Here is a 21,199-nt window from a genome sequence, read left to right as displayed (position 1 = left end):
TGGCAGAGTGTGAGTGGCTGCTTGAAAGGAAAAAGGAAGCGGTGTGAGGAGCCAGTCCAAGATGAAGGGGCAGTAGAAGAAAAGGGGCAATTACTTCTCCTTTCTTATGGAAATGCTAATAAAGTGGGGACGCGGGGTCCCTCGGGTGGGCTTGGGGCAGGGGGGAGCAATAGAGGGCCGCGGGCAGGTTGAGCGTCACCGTGTAAACTGCTTCCTGTTAGAGGAGGCCATTGAAGGCCGTGACTTTTACTGACTAACAAGCCATCTCCAGGCCTCCACTACAAAGAGGTGGTCTTGCATCAAAGCCACGTCTGCAGAGAACGCTGCATCGTCCCCATCACCTTTTCCCGGGACGGACATAGTATCAAATATTGAAAAAAAAAATCCAAATTTTAAACCGTAGATAATAATTAGTCAAAAATTAGTCCTCGCTCTGAAGGCAATATTACATTTTTTGCTGAATTTTTATTTACGTGGAATAAATTAGTGTGATTGGTTAACGTGCTTACCAAATTTGTTTGACTCACTTGATGCACACATTGCGTGTACTTGAACACAACGGGGGCAATACATAGGTGGGGATGGTGAAAGGGGGCGGGGCAAGGCAGATGGGGAACTTGGGGGCCGATGTAGCTATTGTCTTTTAATGAGAGCCTTTGATGTGCCCCCACTGTTTGCTGTTTGTACACCTGGGACCCTGTGCCTGCGTTCACGTTGGCTAGGGGGGGCAAGGGGGATCACTCGCCATATTCCAGGTAACACTTTTCAATCAGCTGGCGTGGGAAGGCAGTAAAAGCAGGCCGGCCCCCTTTTGTTTACCTCCTCCGCTTTACGGTGCGCCGTGCGGCCCGCCCCGCCCTCATCCACAAATATCCCAAATCCTCTTTGCTACGGCCCTGGCTGCCCCTATGCCCCCCCTCCCTTTTGCATCACGAAATTTGCCATTTTGGCCGAAGTCTTTTTTGGCTTTTCAATGTGTGGGGATTAGGTGAAATTGCAGGAACAGGGTCTCCCAATTACAGCTCATTGTCTGCACGAGCGGAGGCGCCGGCGTGTTGCGTGACCTTCTCATTTTAATTGTACATTTGCAGAGGTGAGGAAGTGCCGCTGGAGGTGGCGGCTCTCAAGTCGCACGTCCTCTCAGTAAATAACCTCGGCCGCCCGCCAGCGCCTTCATCATCTCGTGCTTTGACACTTACTGTTTGTCAGTGCAAAGTGGCCTTTTGATCCTAACCCACTCACCCCTCCCCTCCCCACCCAATCCAACCACACCACTCCCACTGGTGAGATGATATAAAAGTTCAGTCGTGATTAATATCTGCTAATATTTGCCGATGTCTTCTTGGACCATCGCGTCATGCGGGCCCCCGAAGTGTGAGCTCATGGCTGCAGATGTGTGCGCACACAGCTGGGGGGGGCAGTAAGGGGTGGTGGGGGGGTTAACTGTGTGTTTTCTCACACACTGGTGTCTGCTGACTTCAGCTGCTCATATTTACATCAGGCAACAGTAACAGGGGGAATAACAGAGGGCAAAACACACCTACAAATGTGGCACAAAAATATATCGACTTTAATCGAACTTTGCATGTTGATCCGATAATGCAGTGGTTAAAAAATATTCATTTCTCCAGTGATGACCTAAATGTTTAAAATTCAAAAATAGCAGTTATGCAAGCCTGAGTTGATTGAGGTTTTATTCATACAGATTATATATCAGATTTTTTTTTTCTTATACATTTGTAAAATATTTAGCAATTTTTTAACACTTAATTTGAGTCAATTGTCTTAATTGCTTGATACTGTTTTCAATATCGTATATACGGTATCGATTTGATTCCTGTGTCAATAATAATTCAAATTGCTCGTCAATGCTTTGACATTAGACTTTTTCCTCAGCAGTCCAAAAAAAAGCCGAAGCCGGTGTCATTAGCATGCCAAAGGTCCCGAGGGTCCCACCGCGGGGACCCGAGATTGGGGCCGGCATTGGGTGGCGGGGGGCTAATTACTGACCCCACTAATTCTTTTTATCCCTTTCAAAGGGGCTGGCTGATAAGAAGAGTTAAGTTTAGATTTCCTGAACTTGAAGTGGAAACGCAAAAGTGACAGACGAAAGCTCGGGGTGGGGGATTCAATCCACATTACTGTGTGTGTTTTGAGGATGTGAGCAGTGTTTCCTTTGCTGCTTTTACCCCCCCGAACAGTCATAGTAAACAAAAATCTAATTAAAAAACCAAGGGTTGCTTCAGTTCTCAAAAATATTAGCTACGGCCCTGGAAGGGTTCAACATCGAACAAAACGCCGTTCTGAACTGAGTTGTGTTTTGCGGGGCCGACGTCTTTTGTAGCCGCGGAGTGTTTTTGTACCCGTTGTCCATCTTGAGGGTCCTGACTCATCCCGCTGATTTATTTAGGCCGGCCGGCGGAGTGCTCTGGAAAATATGCATGCTTATGAGTGTCTCTTTGTCAAGCACCAGACCTCTGCAATATTTCGCACCCAGGTGACACTGCTGCTGCCGCTTGCCCGAAGAGCCGCCATTCCGCAAGGCTTTAACCCTCCCGTCTCTAGAAATGTGAAGGGAAAACCTCCAGGTAGCTTTTCACTTAAGTAAACAACTTTTTGAGGGAGGTGATCTTACTTCCAGGTGTGTAGAGAAAACAGGTAGCAGTTGATGGGAACTTTTTGGAGGTGGGGCAGGGGGGGGGGTTGCCATGGCAATATGTGACTCAGCATTGATGTATATTGCTAGCTTCCGGAAAGTGTGCGTACGTGTGTGTTCCGATGATAGACGAACACGTCCTTCCTGTCATGTCGCCAAAATAAAAAACAAGCTCACAGAGTGGAGGAGTTGAGGGGTTTTTGAAGCGGGGGCATGGGGGTACGGGATGCGAAGGTGTGAGAGGTCCCCTTTATATTTACGGCCTCCGTAGAAGTGGAGGAAGTGGTGCAGTAAAGCGGCAGTCGTGCTCCACAGCCCCCTTAACTCAATTCCAAGTACATGATAGTGGAAGTCGCAGGCAGGAAGACGACCATTGAAACACAACATGACTCACTCAGATGGGAAAATATAGAGTTGGTGCCTTGACTAGGTTTTTTTTTTTTTTTTTGTCTTTGGAATGAAATGGCATTTCAAACTGTCACAATATTTTGATTATTTTTTTCCATAAAAAAATAACACTGTACAGAAACAAAAAATATAATCAAGAGAATTTAACTTAAGTGGGAAGTATAATTATTATACATTCCATTCAGATTTTTTAAATGAGAATTTGAAACTATTTTGCGATGATGAAATAATATCTAATATTGCATATGAGCGTGAGTGAGGCAGGATGCACACATATAGACCCATTATGCAAATACGGGCATCACTTGCAGGCCATGCAGGCCTAAGCACTAATGGCCCAGCTCAGTAAACGCACCCCCCCTTTGGCCTCCTTACTTTTCTGCCATGTGGATTTGAGACAACAAAAGATTAGCACTATTTGCAAATATACAACCGAGTTCAAAGGCAACACTCTCTCGGCTCGCTTCCTTTCCCTTTGTCTCAAGTGTCGGCCGTGCTTGCGCACTAAATAATGCAAGACTCTCGCCCTCATTTCTGCTGTGAAACTTAACCCCGTGCGTAAAATGCGCGTATTTCTTAAAGGACCTCGCTATGCGCTATTATGAAACTAAATTGGGAAAATGTGGCGGTGTATAGATGTTTTTTGGGATTGTCGGGAGGCCGAGGTAGACGCGCCTTAGACCACGCCCCCAGCCCCTCCCATACGGTCCCCGGGGGCCCTTAAAATCGTGAGGCCTTGCGCGTGTGTTCAGTCAGTACGCAGAAGCTTTGCTGGGATCCGTTTGTGTGTGTGTGTATGAGTGTGTGTCGTTCAAGCGGAAATATGAGCGCTTCCTCATCGTCGTCGTCGAACCCGGACCAGCGGCTGGAGCACCTCCTGAGCGCCGTGGAGAGCGAGTTCCAGAAGGGTAGCGAGAAGGGCGACGCGTCCGAGAGGGATATTAAACTGTCGCTGGAGGACGCCGACTTGTGGAACAAGTTCAAGGAGTTGACCAACGAGATGATTGTGACCAAAACGGGACGGTAGGGACGAATTTTGCCTGCGGTTTTTACGCACATTTTACGCACGGTCATTGAGCTGGGGAATCACGCTTAATTTAATTTATTTCGATATTTACACGACCTTAAAAAGCAAATTTGCTTTTCAAAAAACAAACTATGGTTTCCCCGCAGGCGCATGTTCCCGGTGCTCAGGGCCAGTGTGAGCGGCCTTGACCCAAACGCCATGTACTCGGTGTTGCTGGACTTCGTGGCGGCAGACAACAACCGCTGGAAGTACGTAAACGGCGAGTGGGTGCCTGGCGGCAAGCCGGAGCCGCAGAGCCCCAGTTGCGTGTACATCCACCCGGACTCGCCCAACTTCGGCGCGCACTGGATGAAGGCGCCCGTGTCCTTCAGCAAAGTCAAGTTGTCAAATAAGCTCAACGGCGGGGGACAGGTAAGCAGGGGACCGAGTAGAATAGTAAAATAATGAGCATAGTTGTGATCCGAACACTTGATTTTTGCAGATTATGCTCAACTCCTTACACAAATATGAGCCCAGAATACACATCGTAAAGGTGGGAGGCATCCAGAAGATGATCAGCAGCCAGTCTTTCCCAGAGACACAGTTCATCGCCGTCACCGCTTACCAGAATGAAGAGGTTTGGGAGTAGTAAAAAGCATCATGAAAAATGTTGGAAATGAAAAATGCTTATAAGAAACAAAAATATTTGATAGATTACAGCCCTGAAGATAAAGCACAACCCCTTCGCCAAGGCCTTCCTGGATGCCAAAGAAAGGTAGGACCTGTAGAAATATGTCTCTAAAATATCCAAGTCACTTAATTAGTCTTAAACCATTTCACCTACAACATACAGCAATATATTTTTCCACTAGGTGGCAGAAGACATTAAGTTTTGCATCTACATGTTTCTATACGTACAACAGAATAATAGCTTTGTGTTCAACGCAACAAACCTAGTTTTTCCTAGCTCTACTTTCATTGGCCTGTATGAACCACTATATGTTTAAACCAAATTTCCTTCTGTATTCTAGGAGTGATCACAAGGACATGCCCGACCACAGCGTGGACAGCCAGCAGTCGGGCTATTCCCAACGTGAGTCTCCTGAATCCAAAACTCGAAAAAACAACAACAACACAAATAGTTAATGCATTTAATCCGACAGTGGGAGGTTGGTTCCTGCCGGGCCAGAGTCCCATCTGCCCTAGCAGCAGCCCGCCACAGTTCAGCGGTACGGCAGGCCACTCGTCAGGCTCCTACTGCGAGCGCTACTCGAGCCTGAGGAGCCACCGGGCCAGCCCGTACCCCAGCCATTACCCCCACCGCACCTCCAGTACCAGTAAGATCCTGAGCACTTTCCTTCTTCTATTGAAAATCCAAGATGGATGGATCAGGTTTTGCATCTTTCTCCACACAGACAACTACATGGATAACACCTCTGGTACCTTGGCCCCAACCCATGACAGCTGGTCCGCCCTCCAGATCCCAAACTCCACGGGCATGGGTACCCTGTCCCACACCACCAACTCCACGTCCAACTCTAGGTGAGCCCAAACCCACCACAAATTTTTAAAAATGTTCCCCGAGTTGACCAATTTTTTTTACAATGCATTTTTTTGGGGGGGAATGAAAGATCACATCAAAATGACCCCTAAATTTCTGGTTATTTAGTCAGTACCCCAGTTTGTGGTCTGTGGCGGGCACCACTCTCACCCCATCGGGTTCGGCGTCGGGCTCCATCCCGGGCGGTTTGACCTCACAGTTCCTGAGGGGATCCTCCTACACGGGCCTGACGTCCTCGCTGCCAGTCTCGTCGCCGTCCTCCATGTACGACCCAGGGCTGGGCGAGGTGGGCGTCGGGGTGGGTGACGCGCAGTTCGAGAGCTCCATCGCCCGGCTGACGGCTTCGTGGGCACCTGTGGCACAAAGCTACTGAAGAGGGTCCCGTTGTTTTTTTCCACTAACATCCAAGTGTATATCTTTGTACATAGACTAAATTAACTCGCCGTGATGTGTAAACGTGCCTTTTCGGATTTAAGTGCCTTCCTTGCGAGGGGGAGCATGTCTTCCCCCTGCACATGTACATAACTATTTGTATTTGAACTCACTGTGAGTTGTTATTTATGTCATTAAATAATAAATTAAAAACAGTTTACTCCAAAATGTCTTTCATTGTATTTTTAATAGCAATTCAAAACAGTCATTTGCCAGTCTTGATATTATGCAAACACTGTAGCTTTAAAAAATGTCCTTTTTATTTAGATTAACAAAAAGAAATGGGTGAAAATTTAAAGATATTAATATTGAGTTGAACAATATGGATTAATTTTCCTTGTAATGGCCTGATATCGATTCATAAACTCGATAATTATTTCGTTTAATCAATCAGGTTCTCTATAAGTCATGTGATTTTTCCTGTCACGCGAGATCTCATCACAACGCGAGAGTAGCAAATTGGAACGACTTGGCGGGAACACTGAATTCGGGTGTCACTACGTTTTGGGGGTTTTAAACGACACAACGACTGCAAAGAACTGAAAAAAACTTAAATGGACTTCAAGATTTGCTACGTGGAAATAAGATGTTCTAAAAACGTGATACAATTTCGATACTGTTGAACGAGACAGAAGACCTCCACCCGGCGCTGACACCTGTTGGTTCGCTTCCGCCCGGAAGCAGGTACTCGGTACCACCAGCAAACTGCCCGCCTGCCCAGAATATAACAATGGCGTTTTCAAGGACATAAAACAATACTGAAGTTGAAAAAGAACATTTATATGAGCTTCTGAAGACTCGGGAGCCTCGCTACGTTCGACCCACACCCAACAGACAAGACATGTGAAACGGGTGAGTCTTAAATTATCCACTTGACCAATTTTCTAAACTGCTGGTGACTTTGTTAATTTACTTGTATTAAAACCTTTCCTCAAAATTTACAAGTTTCCATAAAATTTTCCAAAAATACAGAGCCTATTTTTTTGTACAGTGTTATTATTAGACCCACTTGTACAATCTCCTACAAAAGCTAAATTAAATTGTCATGACTCATAATTACAAATATTACATTAACGCTGCAGTGAGAAAGACATCGAGCGAAAACATTCAGGTTGACTGACAGCCAGGAGCCGTTATGACTCGACCGAGTGGTCCGGTGCATACCTGAGGGGGCTGCATGATGTCATGGGTGTGATTTGAGTGTCAGGCCTTTAGATGAAGAGGAGGTGGTGTGCGGGGGGGTTCTGGAGGGGCAGCAAATGATGGAGTGGTCCTCACCCAGGTGCAAATGAAGGCTGGAGGGTCACAGGGCCACAGGCAAACAGTAGTGAAGCAGCAATGTGACCTGCAGCTGGCAGGGGGAGGGAGGTCTTGCATAAAGTCTGTCAAATTGTAGAACCTCGGTTGAAGACTGTGAGCACTGCTTACGGACTGAGAGTAAACAAAAATGGATGTACTGTTCCTTTAAGAACAAAACAACACACTTTACTTTCATTTAACTGCATTTTGTGTGTTGATGTTGAAGAGCAATCATCCCGACTTTGTGAGGAGGATGTTTGCCAGTGTTCTTTGCTCAGGCTGGCCTTGTAAACATCCAGCTGCAGTTAAGGCCGAGCTCTGCGTATGCGTTTCAAATGGAAGCCTTTGTCCCTTAAAAAAAATGATGGCCTATCTCCTCGGACTTGTGTTGGTCTTCCCTAATTGTCAATTGGGAGTTTGACTTGGAAGTGTGCACGTGTGTGTGTTTCAAATATATGCTTTGACAGAGTGTGTCTGACACCCACGTGTGGAGGCCCAACGTGGGCACATGTTAAGGATGCGGACCTTTAAAAAAAAAATACAAACAACTTATATATAATATTAGAATCCTTTTTTTTTTTTTTTTTAAACGAAAGCTATGCCAACATTATAACTTTCTTATGGTTGTAAGTTAGCTGTGGGGTCAGCTTTAGTAAAAAAAATGACTCGAGATTTTAAGAAAATCCAAAAATTGACTAAAAAATTAAAATAAAAATTCCACATTTTACTGCCCCCTAGTGACCCAAGGCGTAGACAGACTGAAATTACAGCGCAAAACCAATTTATTTTTAAATTACTATTGGATATTTTTTAAATAAAATACAATATTGTACGATGCTATGTTGCATTATTTCTTGTCAGGTGTCTTCATAGGATTAATGACATCACTTAGCCCATTTACTGTCCCATACTTAACATTAGAGTATATATTTCTTCTTCACCAACAGTAGAACCTTTCTATGGTTTAAAAAAAAAAAAAGTCAGGAGATTTACGAGGGTACGCTGGAATACTCTGAGGCGCGGTGGGCGGGGAGGTGTGTTTGCAGAACCTTTTCGGGCCCGTCTCTCTGATGTCTGTGTGTGTTCGTTAATGAACAAATTCTGCTACCTTGGTGAGACATTGCTCTCAGCTGAGTAGACTCAGAGAAACCGCCTCCTTCGTGCCCTCAAACAGCACTCTCCCTCCTCCAGGCCTCCCCATCCTTCCCACCATCGGGCCCCTGCACCACCTCATGTCCAATCTCTCCGATATTATTGCATATTGCGTGATTTGTGTCATGTGATCCCGTTGCTTACCGGACAAATCATTAGGCACACTTTCCTCTTACAGAAATGTTCTAGAACTGTATTAAAATGGTGATGCACCGACGTACTTTCTCACCTATATGCTCAACAATTAGTGTTAATTTCTAGAGTTTGTGTGTTGGAAGTGTTTTTAAAAATCTTTGTAAAATTAATTCCTTCAATTGAATTTTAACAAAAAAAAAGTTGGAAAAGTAACAGATGTCCGAGGCGTGTTTTGGAGCCATGCGTGCAATTCCTCACACGAGGAACACTTGCTCGCCGGCGTAAGCTAACGAGGTTGGCCCCCTCGCACCGACTGTAAGCAAACTGCTGCGGAGGCGAGAGTAACATTTTAGCAGTGCCGCATGATAGCGTGCGCAAGAGTGAGAAACACGACTTTTAACTCGTTGGGAGAAACACGGCAGGGTTGGGAACCGCATGTCAACGGTGGCGTTCACATGAGAAAGGAGGAAAGCGTGCTCTTGTTTGTGTGCGATATATTAGGGATGGATGCCCAACTCAAAGCTGCGTTTTTAAATAATCAAAAGGGGGAGAAATGACTTGATCTGTGTTAAGTTATTTAAGTTTGTATAATTCAATTTCTGAGAGTTTTAAGATTGCCAACTTTTGAAAGGTGTTAATAAATGTACATGAAATATAATGAAGCCATCAAATTCATCGTGGCCAAATAATTATCTTTTTGTTCCTGAAATTTGCAAAATACATACCCCTTGAATTTAGTGTGTTTGTTTGTGAAATTAAATATTCATTTTATTTGATTTATGTGCTATAAGTTGCTCACCTATGGTCAAAAATAAAGTTTAGGAAGGAACAGTGCCCTCGTGTGGTGATAATCAATCAATGAGCAGATTCCAGAGGAAATAGTTGACCTCAACGCTTTATTAAAAAAAAAAAAAAAAACACCATGCAAACAGAGTTACAACTTGATACTTGGATGTAAATGAAAACATGACACGTTGAGGTCCAGCCAGGCATCACAGTGGACACACACATACACACGTGGACACCCACTGCAGATCTCAGCTAAATTTGGCTTTGGAGAAGTCCATCTCAGGATGCTGCTCCATGAACCTGCAGGAAGAATAGCCCAGTTAGCACCGCCCCCTAGAGGAGGTTTGGTGAAGTACAAGCATACTTTTTCAGGATGTCTTGCTTCTTCTGCTCTTCGGACGTGGGCAGGCCCATTGACTTCTGCCGCTGGTCGTACATCATCTTCTCCACCATGCCGCGTGTTTCGCCATCCAGGTCGGACAACTGCGCCACAGGCAAATGCAGATGGTTTCAATTCTAAATAAATTCAGCAGCTGTATTTTATTTTCACACTTGAAAATGATGTCACCTTTGAGTTCTCTGGGCAAATCTTTTTGGTGTTTAGTTCCGGATCCGTGTCAACGACCTTGCTCCACCACTCCATTTTGTTAATCTGTAATTCAACACCAGAGGTCAGCCACTGTTTGAGCTCCTTCACAAGAAAGAAGGAAGGCGATCCCACCTTCTCCAAGTGGACCACCACAACCTTGCCGTCATCCAACAACCAGGAGCTTTCTTCCACCTTCACCTCATTGAAGAGCTGACCCACCACGATGGGCGGGTGTCCTTTCAGGCCCACCTTGAGGGAGCGTCGCTGGATGTCCACCACCACGTCTCGGCCCTTGACGCGGAACTTTACGTCGAATGGCACTGTCAGCTGCGAGCGGGAGAACATGTGTTCAGAGCGACTTTGGTCATCGAGAACTTTTAGATTGAGGCACTCACGTCCAATTCAGACAGCGTCTGAGTCCACTTGTAGTGTGGCAGGTCGGCGCCGTTTCCTGCATTCGGCTTGAGTTTGTCTTTGTCCTTCTCGTCTTCTTCCTCTGAGTCTGACTGTAAATGCAAAATAAATTATATGAATAAGATTGTCGAGTCTTGTAAATGTATTTATTGTTTTGGCAGTGAGTGTACATGGGTCTTACCCCCTTATCTTTATCTTCTTTGTCCACTGGTTTTTCCACCTTCTCAGTTTCCTTCCTTGTCTCATCTTTCTTTTTCTGCAAGCAGGAGGAACATGGTGGTGAAGACAATCACCAGATGAGAGAGGAGGTCGAAAGGGACAAAGGAGGACAGGAAACCTCAAGGTACCTCATCGAGTTCCGTCTGAAGTTTCTCCGCTTCCTCATCAGTAAGTTCCTGAATCCTTGGCGCCTCCTGACTCTTCTTCTTGCGCTCTTCCTCCTGTGCTAGCTGGGCGGCCCGTTGAGCTTTCTCCTTCTTTTCCTTCTCCTGTTTCTTCTGCTTTTCCCGGTGGGCCTCCTTTGCCATCTTGCTGTGGTGGGCGAAGGCATCCTTGACAAGCTAAGAACACAAAAATGAGTTGTAAAGTAATGTGATGACCAAACCACATTCATTGCGAACCGTTCTCACCTTTTCTGCAGCACCTGCATCACCACCGCCGGTGTAAAAGTCAGTCTTTCGCCGTAAGAAACTGAAAAATGTATTTACTAACTGGAGACAGAAGACATTGTTAAATAAGTATGACTTCAATACTTTGAACAAAATGGCTGACCTTTTATTGCCTTATCAAATTGAATTCAATTTTATTCCCAATGGCACAGACAAAATATAAATAAACTAAATTAAAATAAACAATTTAATGAAATATAGACGACTTTTAAAATGTGCGTTTCAAGGCGGTGTGCCGGCTAATCATATTAGCTTCACCGTTACGTTAGCTCGAATCACAGAGCGTCCACATCAGTACCTCGTGTATTCCGCCTTCGTGCTGCTGCGCCATAGCCATAAGCATCCCGTCATACTTCTCCTCGTCGTCGCCCATTATTATTCAACGTGGATCAATGTAGGAATTTGAACGATTCAATAACAAACGAGCGAAAACGAGGCACGCTTTGGCTGTGTTGCGGTAGTCACTTCCTGGAAACCATGCCCGCCTCTTTCGAAGGAAACCAATCGGAGGGAGGCATTTTTGCTGAGCGTTGAGACAACCAATGGAATGAGTGGATTGGTTTGGAACGGAAGTGGCGTCTTGTTTGGGTGGATCGTTCTAGAGCGATCGGATCGGAGGTAAAAATGGACGGCTTGCAAGAAGCGGATCCGCGGTATCTTAAAAGGAAAGTGAAAGGATGCACGCTGGACGTTCACCCAACGGAGAAAGCCATCGTGGTGCAGTATGAGGTCGAGGCAACGATACTCGGTGAGCAGGGCGATGCCATGGTTGGAGGTCGTAAAGAATGCCAGAAAATCATTCGTTTGAAAAGCTTGAATGCCAACACCGATACGTCATCGTTAGCTCGGAAAGTGGTGGAAGAATGTCATTTGATTCATCCCTCGAAGCTGAACGAGGTCGAGCAGCTGTTGTTCTACCTTCAAACCCGCAGACAGTCAAATGACGAGCCCGAAAAAAAGCAGACCTCCCCTCGGGATTTTGCATCGTACGCAGGTGTTGAGCTCAATGAGGAGGCCAGCATCAACAGCATTGATGAGTATTTGGAGCTCCTGTATGAGGACATCCAGGAGAAGATCAGAGGAGCCACGTTGATCTTTCAACTGGCCCGCAACCCGGACAACTTGGAGGAGCTCAAACAGAATGAGATGGCTTTAGCAGCATTGGCCAGAGTGCTGAGAGAAGACTGGAAGCAAAGCGTGGACCTGGCAACAACCATCATTTGCATCTTTTTCTGCTTCTCCAGTTTTTCACAGTTTCATGGCCTGGTCACACATTTCAAGATCGGAGCCCTGTGCATGAACATCATCGAACATGAGCTCAAGAGGTATGACCTGTGGCAAGATGAGCTCCAAAGAAAGAGGAAGGCCTATGAAGAATTCTCAGAGAACCAAAATCTGAAGAAGGAGCACGAGAAATCCCTAAAAAAGTATCAAAGCCTCCTTACTAAACAGGAGCAGCTTCTCAGAGTTTCTCTGTGTCTGTTGTTGAACCTTGCCGAAGACACGCACACAGAACTCAAGATGAGGAACAAGAACATAGTTCCCATGCTTGTGAAGATTCTGGACAGGAAGGATGAAGAGCTTCTTCTGGTAGTTGTCTCCTTCCTCAAGAAACTTTCCATCTTCTTGGAAAACAAGAATGACATGGCTGAAGTGTTTGCAGTGGAGAAGCTGGCCCAGCTGCTTCCATGCGAGCATGAAGACCTGCTGAGTACCACGTTGCGCCTGCTGCTCAACCTTTCCTTTGACACAGCGCTGCGCAACCAAATGGTCCAGGCAGGACTCGTGGCCAAACTCTCGTCGCTGCTGGCTGACGAGGGCCAGCGACAGCTCAGCATGTGCGTTCTCTACCACATCAGCATGGAGGACAGATTCAAGTCCCTCTTTGCCAACACGGACTGCATACCGCAGCTCATGAAGATGATTTATGACTTGGGAGAACAAAAGATGGACTTTGAACTCATCTCACTGTGCATCAACTTGGCCGCCAATAAGGCCAACGCCCAAGTCATGTGTGAAGGCAACGGCTTGAAGATGTTGATGAAGCGCGCCGTCAAACTGAAAGACGTTCTGGTGATGAAGATGATCAGGAATATTTCCCAGCACAGCGGCCCTACCAAGAGCTTATTCCTGGACCACGTCGGAGACTTGGCATCTCAGATCAACGTGGACAAATCCGAGGAATATGTCATTGAGTGTCTTGGAACACTTGCGAATCTGACCATTCCCGACCTGGACTGGGCTTTGGTTCTTAAAGAGTACAACTTGGTGCCCTACCTGAAAGACCGGCTGAAACCGGGTGCCGCTGAGGATGATTTAATTCTCGAGGTGGTCATTTTGATCGGCACCGTCTCCATGGATGACTCTTGTGCGGCCATGCTCGCCAAGTCCGGCATCATCCCCGCTCTCATCGAGCTGCTCAACGCCCAACAGGAGGATGACGAGTTCGTCTGTCAAATTGTCTACGTTTTCTACCAAATGGTCTTCCACAAGGCCACCAGAGACGTCATCATCAAAGACACGCAGGCCCCGACCTACCTGATCGACCTGATGCACGATAGCAACGCCGAGATCCGCAAAGTCTGCGACAACACGCTGGATATCATTGCCGAGTACGACGACGAGTGGGGCAAGAGAATACAGAACGAGAAGTTCCGCTGGTACAATTGCCAGTGGCTTGAGATGGTGGAGAACCGGCAGATGGATGAGACCGGGGAGTCTTTACTCTACGGCGACGAGTGTGACTCCTTCATGGAGAACAGAGACATTCTGGAGAGACCCGATTTCTTGTACAGTGCAGATGGGATCATGTCCACTGATGGTGCAATCAGCCCAGAGTTCTATACCAACTTCAAGAACGGAGAGCTGGGCCAGTCCTTCATGGGAAATGTTTCGGATGAGTCCGTTCACGGTCCAGCCGATCGTCCCGTCAGCGCTTACGGCTTCCGACCAGATGAACAGCTTTTCAACTACACCACCTCCTCCCAGCTGACGTGGAATCTTGTCAACGTCAACAACGATCCAGCCATTTAGGTTGCCGTTAGACTTCTCCAAAAGCTTGCTTATTAATTGTGATGTATATAGTAGATGTGCAAATTGTTGTCTTAGTGCAGCTTCAGTCTTAGTTTAATAAAAAATGAATATCAATTGTGATGTTTATGTAACTTATGAAAATATTAAGATTGCCTCAGCCTGCATTTACTATCTCACTTGTCAATGTGCATGCAGGTCACCTTCCACTGTGACTAAATTGTGAAACCATTAAAAAGGAGTATAAAAAAAAAATCAAATTTGACTTATTTTTATTTATTTATTTTTTTACAATAAGACATAGAAAAAACAGGCTCAATATGTAACCTCAAGTTTTATTTTCTAAACAACTTAAGATGTTAAACATTAAATGTGATCTACATATTGCAAATATAAATCATTTATTAAAAGCATAAAACTACAAGCAACAGCTGAGTCCAAAGTCAGGCAAGTGGATTTCATGAGCCGCCATCAGAAGATAAAAGTAACAACTTCGAGTCGAACGTTGATTAAATGTGAAAAATCACTTGGTAATTAATACTTTGTTAATTCTAAGGGCCAAAAAAGCACTTGCTTCATTTTAACTCATCATGATTATCATGAAGTGGGCAACTCCCTTCATTGCAATACAAATGCTGCACAAAAATGACAAAATGGGGGATGGAAAAAAAAAATTGGGAGCTGTTGGCAACAAGCCGTTCAATTACAAAAATAAATCGAATACGCAACCATAGTGTAAATACTAAAAGCCCTGAGTTCATTTGTGTTCACACACAATTATAGCTCCTCAAAAGAGCAGCAGGGGACGTACACGGGAAGTTCTCGGTTTAACAAATATCGACAGTGATGAGTTGCGACTTGCGCATAAATTCAGATTACGTCGACGTAGCTATGTCGACCGCCTGTAGTGTGTGGACGCGTTCATGTTCTGACAGACATGCGAATGAGCGGGACACCTGATGAGTCGGTCTCTGTGTGGGAGGCCGAGTAGCTTGTTGACGTTGAGCTGGAGGCGCGGCCTGCGGAAACAAAACGCTGGATTACGGACATTACACAGGGAAGTAGAAATAGTGCCCATCCCGTCTTCCCTGTTCACAGCGCAACAAGGGATTGTGTGAGGGAAATGTCGAGAGTGGCTTTTGTCACCGTGACAACCAAGAGGGTTGTGCCTTCAGATAGTGAGTGCTCATAAAATGGCAGCTGAGCTACCAAGTAAAGTGTGCTGGAAGTAGCATCATGGAAATGTCCAGGTAACAAAATAATCAAAGAACACACATAATAATGTCAATAAGTCAATTCTCACCTCCATTGTTCCTCCAAATGTCACGGGCGCACTTGTCAGAGGAGGTCAATTCCGATATTTGGATGTTTGGATCGGATTTGTAGTCGTCTTTGAATGGGAAAAATAAAAGCAAGAAAAACAGCTTGACCAATATGAACTTTGTTGCTCATAAATAACTCATTATAGTTATGTCGGTGAAGCTCGAAAGTTCAACTGGTGTGGAACTTACTGTTGTTGCTGAACGCTAAAGAACCGCTCTCCCTCATGGTCTCATTGCCGCTGTCCGACAGCGTCCTCTCCGGGCGCGAGGCCACCACCCGTTTCTTCTTCTTGCTCCGACGCGTGCTAATGCGAATGATGCCGCGCACCAACCGACACTCGGCCTCCTGCTCATCCATCTGATGCTCCTCGGCTAGCGAGTTGATGAGGTGGTTGATGGCCTTGCTCTTGCGCAGGAACACCGAGTCGGTGGTGCAGCGGGCCAACTCCTCGATCTGGTATTCTGTGTAGAGGTCCAGCAGCTTCTTGCGGATCAGCGAATCCACGTTCTCCTCGCCGTCCTCCCAGTCGTCCAGTCGGATGACCTCATCCAGGGAAGGGTGGTAGGGCTGCGTTTGAGGAAAATACGTCACGGAGTCTTTATCGATATAATCCCTCGGGCTGTCCACTTTGACTCCACCGATGCAGACGTCCCCCAGCCAGTCTGCCTCGTCTTCTTCTTCCTCCTCTTTGCCCTCTGCCGGGTTCTCTACGCGAAGGCTCGGGTTTTCCGGCTCCTCGGTGACGCTCTCTTTGGGCGCCAGACACGGGGCTTGCAGGCACACTCTGTACAGACCACACGTCAGGAAGCTGCACATGAAAGTCCTGCAAGCCCTCGGAGAAGCGCAGGGATTGCAGGTTTGGGTGGCAGGCGGGAGCTCGGCTGGCGAAGCCAGGAAAGTGTCATACTCCTTCCCGTTTGAGTTTATCACAGGGCATTCGCGTCCTGGCTCTGCGGGGTCCACGCAGCGCTCTTCGTAAGACAAAGACCCCTGGCTGCTAGATTGGCTCGGTCCTCGCTTGTAGCTGGAAGGCCTCGAGCTTTCTCTCGTGATGCCCGCATTGCCTACGGACATGGCTTAGCAGCTTCAGGGTCTGAACATACAGACAGAAAAACTAGTTAAAAGGGATATTTTAACGGTCTTCACCGCTAGGGACATTTTGTGAGCAGTATAATTCAGTAAATGAGTAATTTTGAAATGTTTAATACACAACTTGGATAATTTATGAGTCCACAAAAGATTTGCCGCTTTTAAACAGTGATATGTCAAAGCCAGGTCAGATGAGATGTGAAGTTCTGCCCTCCACGAGTAAAAACCTCAGTCTTTGTTGGCACTCATTTCACATGGGTGCTAATCTGATTAAGAGAAAACACTTAATTTCTTTTAATGTGATCACTTGTTGCCATATTTGTAATTTTCACTTTTTTTAAGGCTGGAGCTTTGACAACTAATCGATGGTTTTGTTTTTATACTAGCGAGGATAAGCAATTGACAAAATGAAAATATGTAATGTGTGCTTTTGGTTTTGCTTTAGATGGAAAATATACAGTATATAATTAAACGTCATGGCTGAGGTCATGTTGTTTTTCAAGACATGACTAATGAATAAACAATTCTTATCGTCAACGGAACGGATCGATTGTTTCGCCTCACGAGTTTTAATTATTAAAAACAAGCGAATATACATTTTCGTAATAGTTTACCACAAATATAGTAACTGAGGAAAAACCATTCAATAAGCCACATTCCCGTCTTTTTATCAAGATAAATGTCACTTTTATGGGGGCGACGTCATTCTTTTTCCTCCATTACAGCATTGACGACTATCTAGGTAAACACGACTTACAATTCACGGTTCGCCCACGTCGCAATTCGTAAACGATCGCTGCACTCTTCCCCTTTCATTTAACATGTCTCATTAACACATCCCGAGACTAGAAACTTCATTTCGGAAAGTATGTTTGTCGACAGTTCGACAGTGCACCTGAGCGTCAAGTTAGAAGGTTAAAGACAGGTAATGGGGTAGAACTTCCGGTTATTGCGATCCAAGTAAAATGCGCTAAAAGCGTGAGTCACATCATCGCGTAATGGCGTAGAAATGATGGTATAACATCTGAAATCGGTTAAACCTTTTTGCATTAAATGAGACACACAACCAATCACAAAGTTGGCTTCAGCGTGTTGCTTTTATTTTTGTATTACTATCGGCGAATTGATAAATAGCCATCAACCCGGAAGTGGTGTTTCATTATGTGATTTTTTTTGCCATTCTTGGTGATAATGCAAAAAACTAATACCGTATATAATATAGTTGTATAATTTTGCAATTATTTCTTAACGGGGACACATCGAATCTTATAAGCTTTTATTTTGACGTGGACAAGCCGGAAATGTTTTATTCCTGTATGACAGGCAGGGACTACAGCATGCACTGACGAGCAAACATTTGAACAGTTTAATTCAACCACGACGCTCGCCAAAGAGTCCGGTGAGATGCATTTTTTCATCGTTAGCGCTACATTCTGGAGTTCAAATGTTAATGTAGTAATTTGATGTCACGTGACCAACGAATCGCTAAGAGGCAAAGGATGCTCGGGGAGGGAACCCTTTCAATCAATGGACATGGATCTGGCACGTGAAGAAAACTGGTCACATCAATCCGCAATGGAAAATAACGAATATAATTCCGGGGACGGCGTTTTCGTCTTCTTTGTAGCTGGCTTTTTATAGTGCCTCGTGTGAGCGTGACTCTTGAGCCCAAACGCGATGACGTCACTGGTTTGTTCGGCAAAGTCGTGCTAAGAGTGGCAGAACAAGTCCTGTCATGAATAACGGAGACTACCAGCAAATCGACTCGGGGACACTTGGGACTCACGCGCCCACCTCGGTGGGTCACCATCCCCAACCCCAGAATGGAAAGCAACACCACATGGAGGACCGCAGCAGTGAGCCTCTGAGAAGACCCAGGAGGAGGTGGGAGGTCTTACCTGGGAAGAACCGCTTTTTCTGTGATGGACGCCTCATAACGGCCGGTCAGAGCGGTATGCTGCCCCTAACCCTGGGCCTCATTCTTGTCACCAGTGGATTATTCTTCATATTCGAGTGAGTTTATATCTATTAGATATTTTTTAGGCTGCACATCATATACGCTACATAGCAATTGTGTTGCAGCTGTCCTTTTCTGGTCAAACACCTGACGAGCTGCATTCCCGCCATCGGAGGAGTCCTCTTTGTGTTCGTGCTGGTCACGCTGCTTCAGACCACTTTTTCAGACCCCGGCATCCTCCCTCGAGCGACGACGGCTGAGGCAATCGACATCGAGAAGCAGATCGGTACCCAAATGCTCACACATTCATCTGATAGTGGATTCTTGAAGGGATTGCTTCAAGATGTCCGCACCTCATAGAAAAGTAGTCCTTTGGCATCCATCCGTTTAATGCTAACAATCAATGCGAAAGGTTATCGACAGGTTCACAAAAAGCCTCACGTTGGGGGTGCTGTATCCCCTTTAGCCCGATATTGTTTATTTTTTTTATCTAGACGACACGGGGAGCCCCAGCTCCCGCCCCCCGCCGCGCATCAAGGAGATCCTCATCAACCAGCAGGTGGTCAAGCTCAAGTACTGCTTCACCTGCAAGATGTTCCGGCCTCCGCGCACCTCCCACTGCGCCCTGTGCGACAACTGCGTGGGTGAGCTATTCCTCACTCTACGGGAGCTGTGCGCCATTGTTTTGCCTCTGTTAACCTTTTGTTTGACCTATAGAGCGATTCGACCATCACTGTCCCTGGGTGGGCAACTGCGTGGGCAAGCGCAACTACCGATTCTTCTACGCCTTTATCGTGTCACTGTCTTTTCTGGCAGCCTTCATCTTTGGTTGTGTGGCTACACATCTGACCATGAGTAAGTGAACTCACCATGACACCCACAGGAATCAGAAGTCGTAATTGAACATGGCTTTTCCTTTCAGGAGCTCAGGATGGGCAAAGCCTGCTTTACGCCCTTCAAGAGAGTCCTGGCAGATATCCTTAACCTTTTGGAAAGAACATTTCTAGTCAGTCATCGCTCCGAACGTGCATTTTGGTCTCCTTGACTCGACTTTGCACTGCCGTGGAGCTTGTGATTTGTTTCTTCTCACTCTGGTGCATCTTAGGCCTCTCAGGCTTCCACACGTACCTCGTCGCAGTCAACCTCACCACAAATGAAGACGTGAGTAACATTGCGTGCCTTTGGGGTTCATAAATTTAAAAGTATTCTTCCGTGCCTAGATTAAAGGTACTTGGTCAGGGAAGAGAGGCACAGATGTCACCAACCCTTACAGTCACAGAAACATCTTCGTCAACTGTTGCGCTGTACTCTGCGGACCCATGCCGCCCAGGTAAGAATCTGTTCATTGTCAATTAGTCAGGAAAATGTCCGCTTAATTTTTTTTTGGGTGGCAACTAGTTTGATCAACAGACGAGGCCTCCTCCGCACGGACGAACCCGCTCAGACCAACACGGACATCGAAGTGACCACCTCAAGCCGAATTAATGTGGTAAGGCGAAATAAACGGTGATGGTGGGCTTTGTTGGCTTTATTCATGCAGCTGACATGCGTATTTATTTTTTGATGGAACATTACAAACAGGCCTAGTTCAAGCGTTAACGTCACATTTCTTAAAAAAGAAATTGTACATTTTTTTTTTCACTGTTTGTATATTTTCACATTTACACACACCCCTCGCCCCCCTGTGGTGTGTCCACAGCCCAAACACGTATCTAAAGGTCTGCCAGAGTCCACCGCTCACACGCCGCTGCTGTCCACTCAGTGTCCTCAGGGGAAGTCACAGAATCCGAGGAATCCCAACCCCACCTTGAACACCTCAAAGTGCGAAACGGGCAGAAGTGCCGGCTCGCCACCTCGCGATACCTCCCCCGCGCTCCCCGCCCAGACCAAAGCCAAGAAAACAAAAAAGGCCACGGCCAAACTTACCTCTGCTGTCCACGCATCACGCCACGGCCAAAGGGAGGAGCCTTAAAGGTGCCGGCTCCTTCCTCCTTTCACCTCAATGAAACATAACTTTCTGATTTCATGGAAATTTACTTTACCTGCGAAAGCAATTATGTAACAACTCAATTTGTTTCTGAAACAGACGGGGGGCCGTGTGTACGCGGTACAGCGTTGATACAGACACAGTAAAGGTACACTTTTTACTGATTTATTTATTTGTTTGCAAAATGTTTTTGTTGTTGTAGATTTCCCTTTTTTTACTGGAGTCCTTTTTTTATTTCTGCACGGGCAGATAAAAGTTTGACTTGTGTCCATGTAAAATATCAATTTGTAAAAATCCAGCCTGCAAGGCAGATGCAACAAACCAACTCAGAATGCCTTTCTAAAGAGAAGCATGTCGTGCTGTATTTATGTGAGAATGTGAAGACTATTAAACAATCAAAAGCTGTGCTGATGGAGCTTTTTGTTTTCTCTAAAAATTGTGCTTCTGCTACAGTTTAGCCTTTGGCCACTAGATGGAACTGAAGCTTTGCAAATTTTCCAAGGGAAAAATATGACCACTGCAAACTGGTAACTAGGAAGAGAAATTACCTCTGCCAAGGAAAGCTTTCCCATGGGAAACAAAGCCTGAGATGTGAGGCTATATATCTTGCATATTCCACTTAGATCTGAGCATTTAGAGATAATTTGTATGCAATGACAAAAATGACAGGTATTTCAGAAAGGTCACCTGATGGTCTTGCACCG

At 45.8% G+C, this 21,199-nt stretch overlaps 4 protein-coding genes and 1 pseudogene across 5 annotated transcripts; 3 read left to right on the top strand and 2 right to left on the bottom strand.

Annotated features, from left to right (window-relative positions):
* The first annotated feature begins 3,485 nt into the window (after positions 1-3,485).
* tbxta (T-box transcription factor Ta) lies at positions 3,486-6,181 on the top strand. The gene is made up of 8 exons (XM_088365338.1): positions 3,486-4,087; positions 4,238-4,502; positions 4,573-4,707; positions 4,784-4,845; positions 5,102-5,163; positions 5,234-5,407; positions 5,486-5,612; positions 5,740-6,181. Exons 1-8 carry the CDS (start codon positions 3,861-3,863, stop codon positions 6,002-6,004), a joined length of 1,317 nt encoding a protein of 438 aa, XP_088221464.1. The 5' UTR covers positions 3,486-3,860; the 3' UTR covers positions 6,005-6,181.
* Positions 6,182-6,508: 327 nt separating this feature from the next.
* On the top strand, positions 6,509-20,901 carry LOC148380073 (palmitoyltransferase ZDHHC18-B-like; annotated as a pseudogene). The gene is made up of 10 exons (XR_015854742.1): positions 6,509-6,915; positions 10,705-10,784; positions 15,877-18,564; positions 18,634-18,794; positions 19,003-19,152; positions 19,226-19,363; positions 19,431-19,669; positions 19,729-19,838; positions 19,907-19,997; positions 20,208-20,901. The product of XR_015854742.1 is annotated as a palmitoyltransferase ZDHHC18-B-like (transcript).
* Positions 9,528-11,609, bottom strand: nudc (nudC nuclear distribution protein). Its single transcript, XM_088364245.1, has 9 exons — positions 11,408-11,609; positions 11,071-11,151; positions 10,789-11,001; positions 10,623-10,697; positions 10,423-10,533; positions 10,160-10,354; positions 10,007-10,090; positions 9,803-9,921; positions 9,528-9,738 (listed from the first exon to the last, which is right to left on the bottom strand). The coding sequence occupies exons 1-9, from the start codon at positions 11,480-11,482 to the stop codon at positions 9,687-9,689; spliced, it is 1,005 nt and encodes a 334-aa protein (XP_088220371.1). The 5' UTR covers positions 11,483-11,609; the 3' UTR covers positions 9,528-9,686.
* kifap3a (kinesin-associated protein 3a) lies at positions 11,420-18,083 on the top strand. The gene has a single exon (XM_088364239.1). It carries the CDS (start codon positions 11,734-11,736, stop codon positions 14,140-14,142), a length of 2,409 nt encoding a protein of 802 aa, XP_088220365.1. The 5' UTR covers positions 11,420-11,733; the 3' UTR covers positions 14,143-18,083.
* Positions 14,395-17,477, bottom strand: LOC148380075 (uncharacterized). The gene is made up of 4 exons (XM_088364244.1): positions 17,309-17,477; positions 15,651-16,555; positions 15,443-15,529; positions 14,395-15,158 (listed from the first exon to the last, which is right to left on the bottom strand). Exons 2-4 carry the CDS (start codon positions 16,534-16,536, stop codon positions 15,061-15,063), a joined length of 1,071 nt encoding a protein of 356 aa, XP_088220370.1. The 5' UTR covers positions 16,537-16,555; positions 17,309-17,477; the 3' UTR covers positions 14,395-15,060.
* Positions 20,902-21,199: the final 298 nt, after the last annotated feature.

The sequence above is a fragment of the Syngnathus floridae genome, chromosome 21 (genome assembly GCF_059516105.1).
Source record: "Syngnathus floridae isolate MCC-2025c chromosome 21, RoL_Sflo_1.0, whole genome shotgun sequence".
Lineage (NCBI taxonomy): Eukaryota > Metazoa > Chordata > Actinopteri > Syngnathiformes > Syngnathidae > Syngnathus > Syngnathus floridae.
Note: the sequence above shows the minus strand (reverse complement) of the source record. Positions and strands in the feature narration are given on the sequence as shown.

Bases quoted from the DNA above. Each gene is read 5' to 3' on its own strand.
- tbxta (XM_088365338.1), top strand. From the start codon at position 3,861: ATGAGTGTGTGTCGTTCAAGCGGAAATATGAGCGCTTCCTCATCGTCG. The intron at 4,503-4,572 runs GTAAGCAGGGGA...TGATTTTTGCAG, and splicing joins AGCTCAACGGCGGGGGACAG to ATTATGCTCAACTCCTTACA. The intron at 5,613-5,739 runs GTGAGCCCAAAC...CTGGTTATTTAG, and splicing joins AACTCCACGTCCAACTCTAG to TCAGTACCCCAGTTTGTGGT.
- nudc (XM_088364245.1), bottom strand. From the start codon at position 11,482: ATGGGCGACGACGAGGAGAAGTATGACGGGATGCTTATGGCTATGGCG. The intron at 11,002-11,070 runs GTGAGAACGGTT...TTGTGTTCTTAG, and splicing joins ATGCAGGTGCTGCAGAAAAG to CTTGTCAAGGATGCCTTCGC. The intron at 10,355-10,422 runs GTGAGTGCCTCA...TCCCGCTCGCAG, and splicing joins AGACGCTGTCTGAATTGGAC to CTGACAGTGCCATTCGACGT.
- kifap3a (XM_088364239.1), top strand. From the start codon at position 11,734: ATGGACGGCTTGCAAGAAGCGGATCCGCGGTATCTTAAAAGGAAAGTG.
- LOC148380075 (XM_088364244.1), bottom strand. From the start codon at position 16,536: ATGTCCGTAGGCAATGCGGGCATCACGAGAGAAAGCTCGAGGCCTTCC. The intron at 15,530-15,650 runs GTAAGTTCCACA...TCCCATTCAAAG, and splicing joins TTTAGCGTTCAGCAACAACA to ACGACTACAAATCCGATCCA. The intron at 15,159-15,442 runs GTGAGAATTGAC...TTGTTTCCGCAG, and splicing joins CATTTGGAGGAACAATGGAG to GCCGCGCCTCCAGCTCAACG.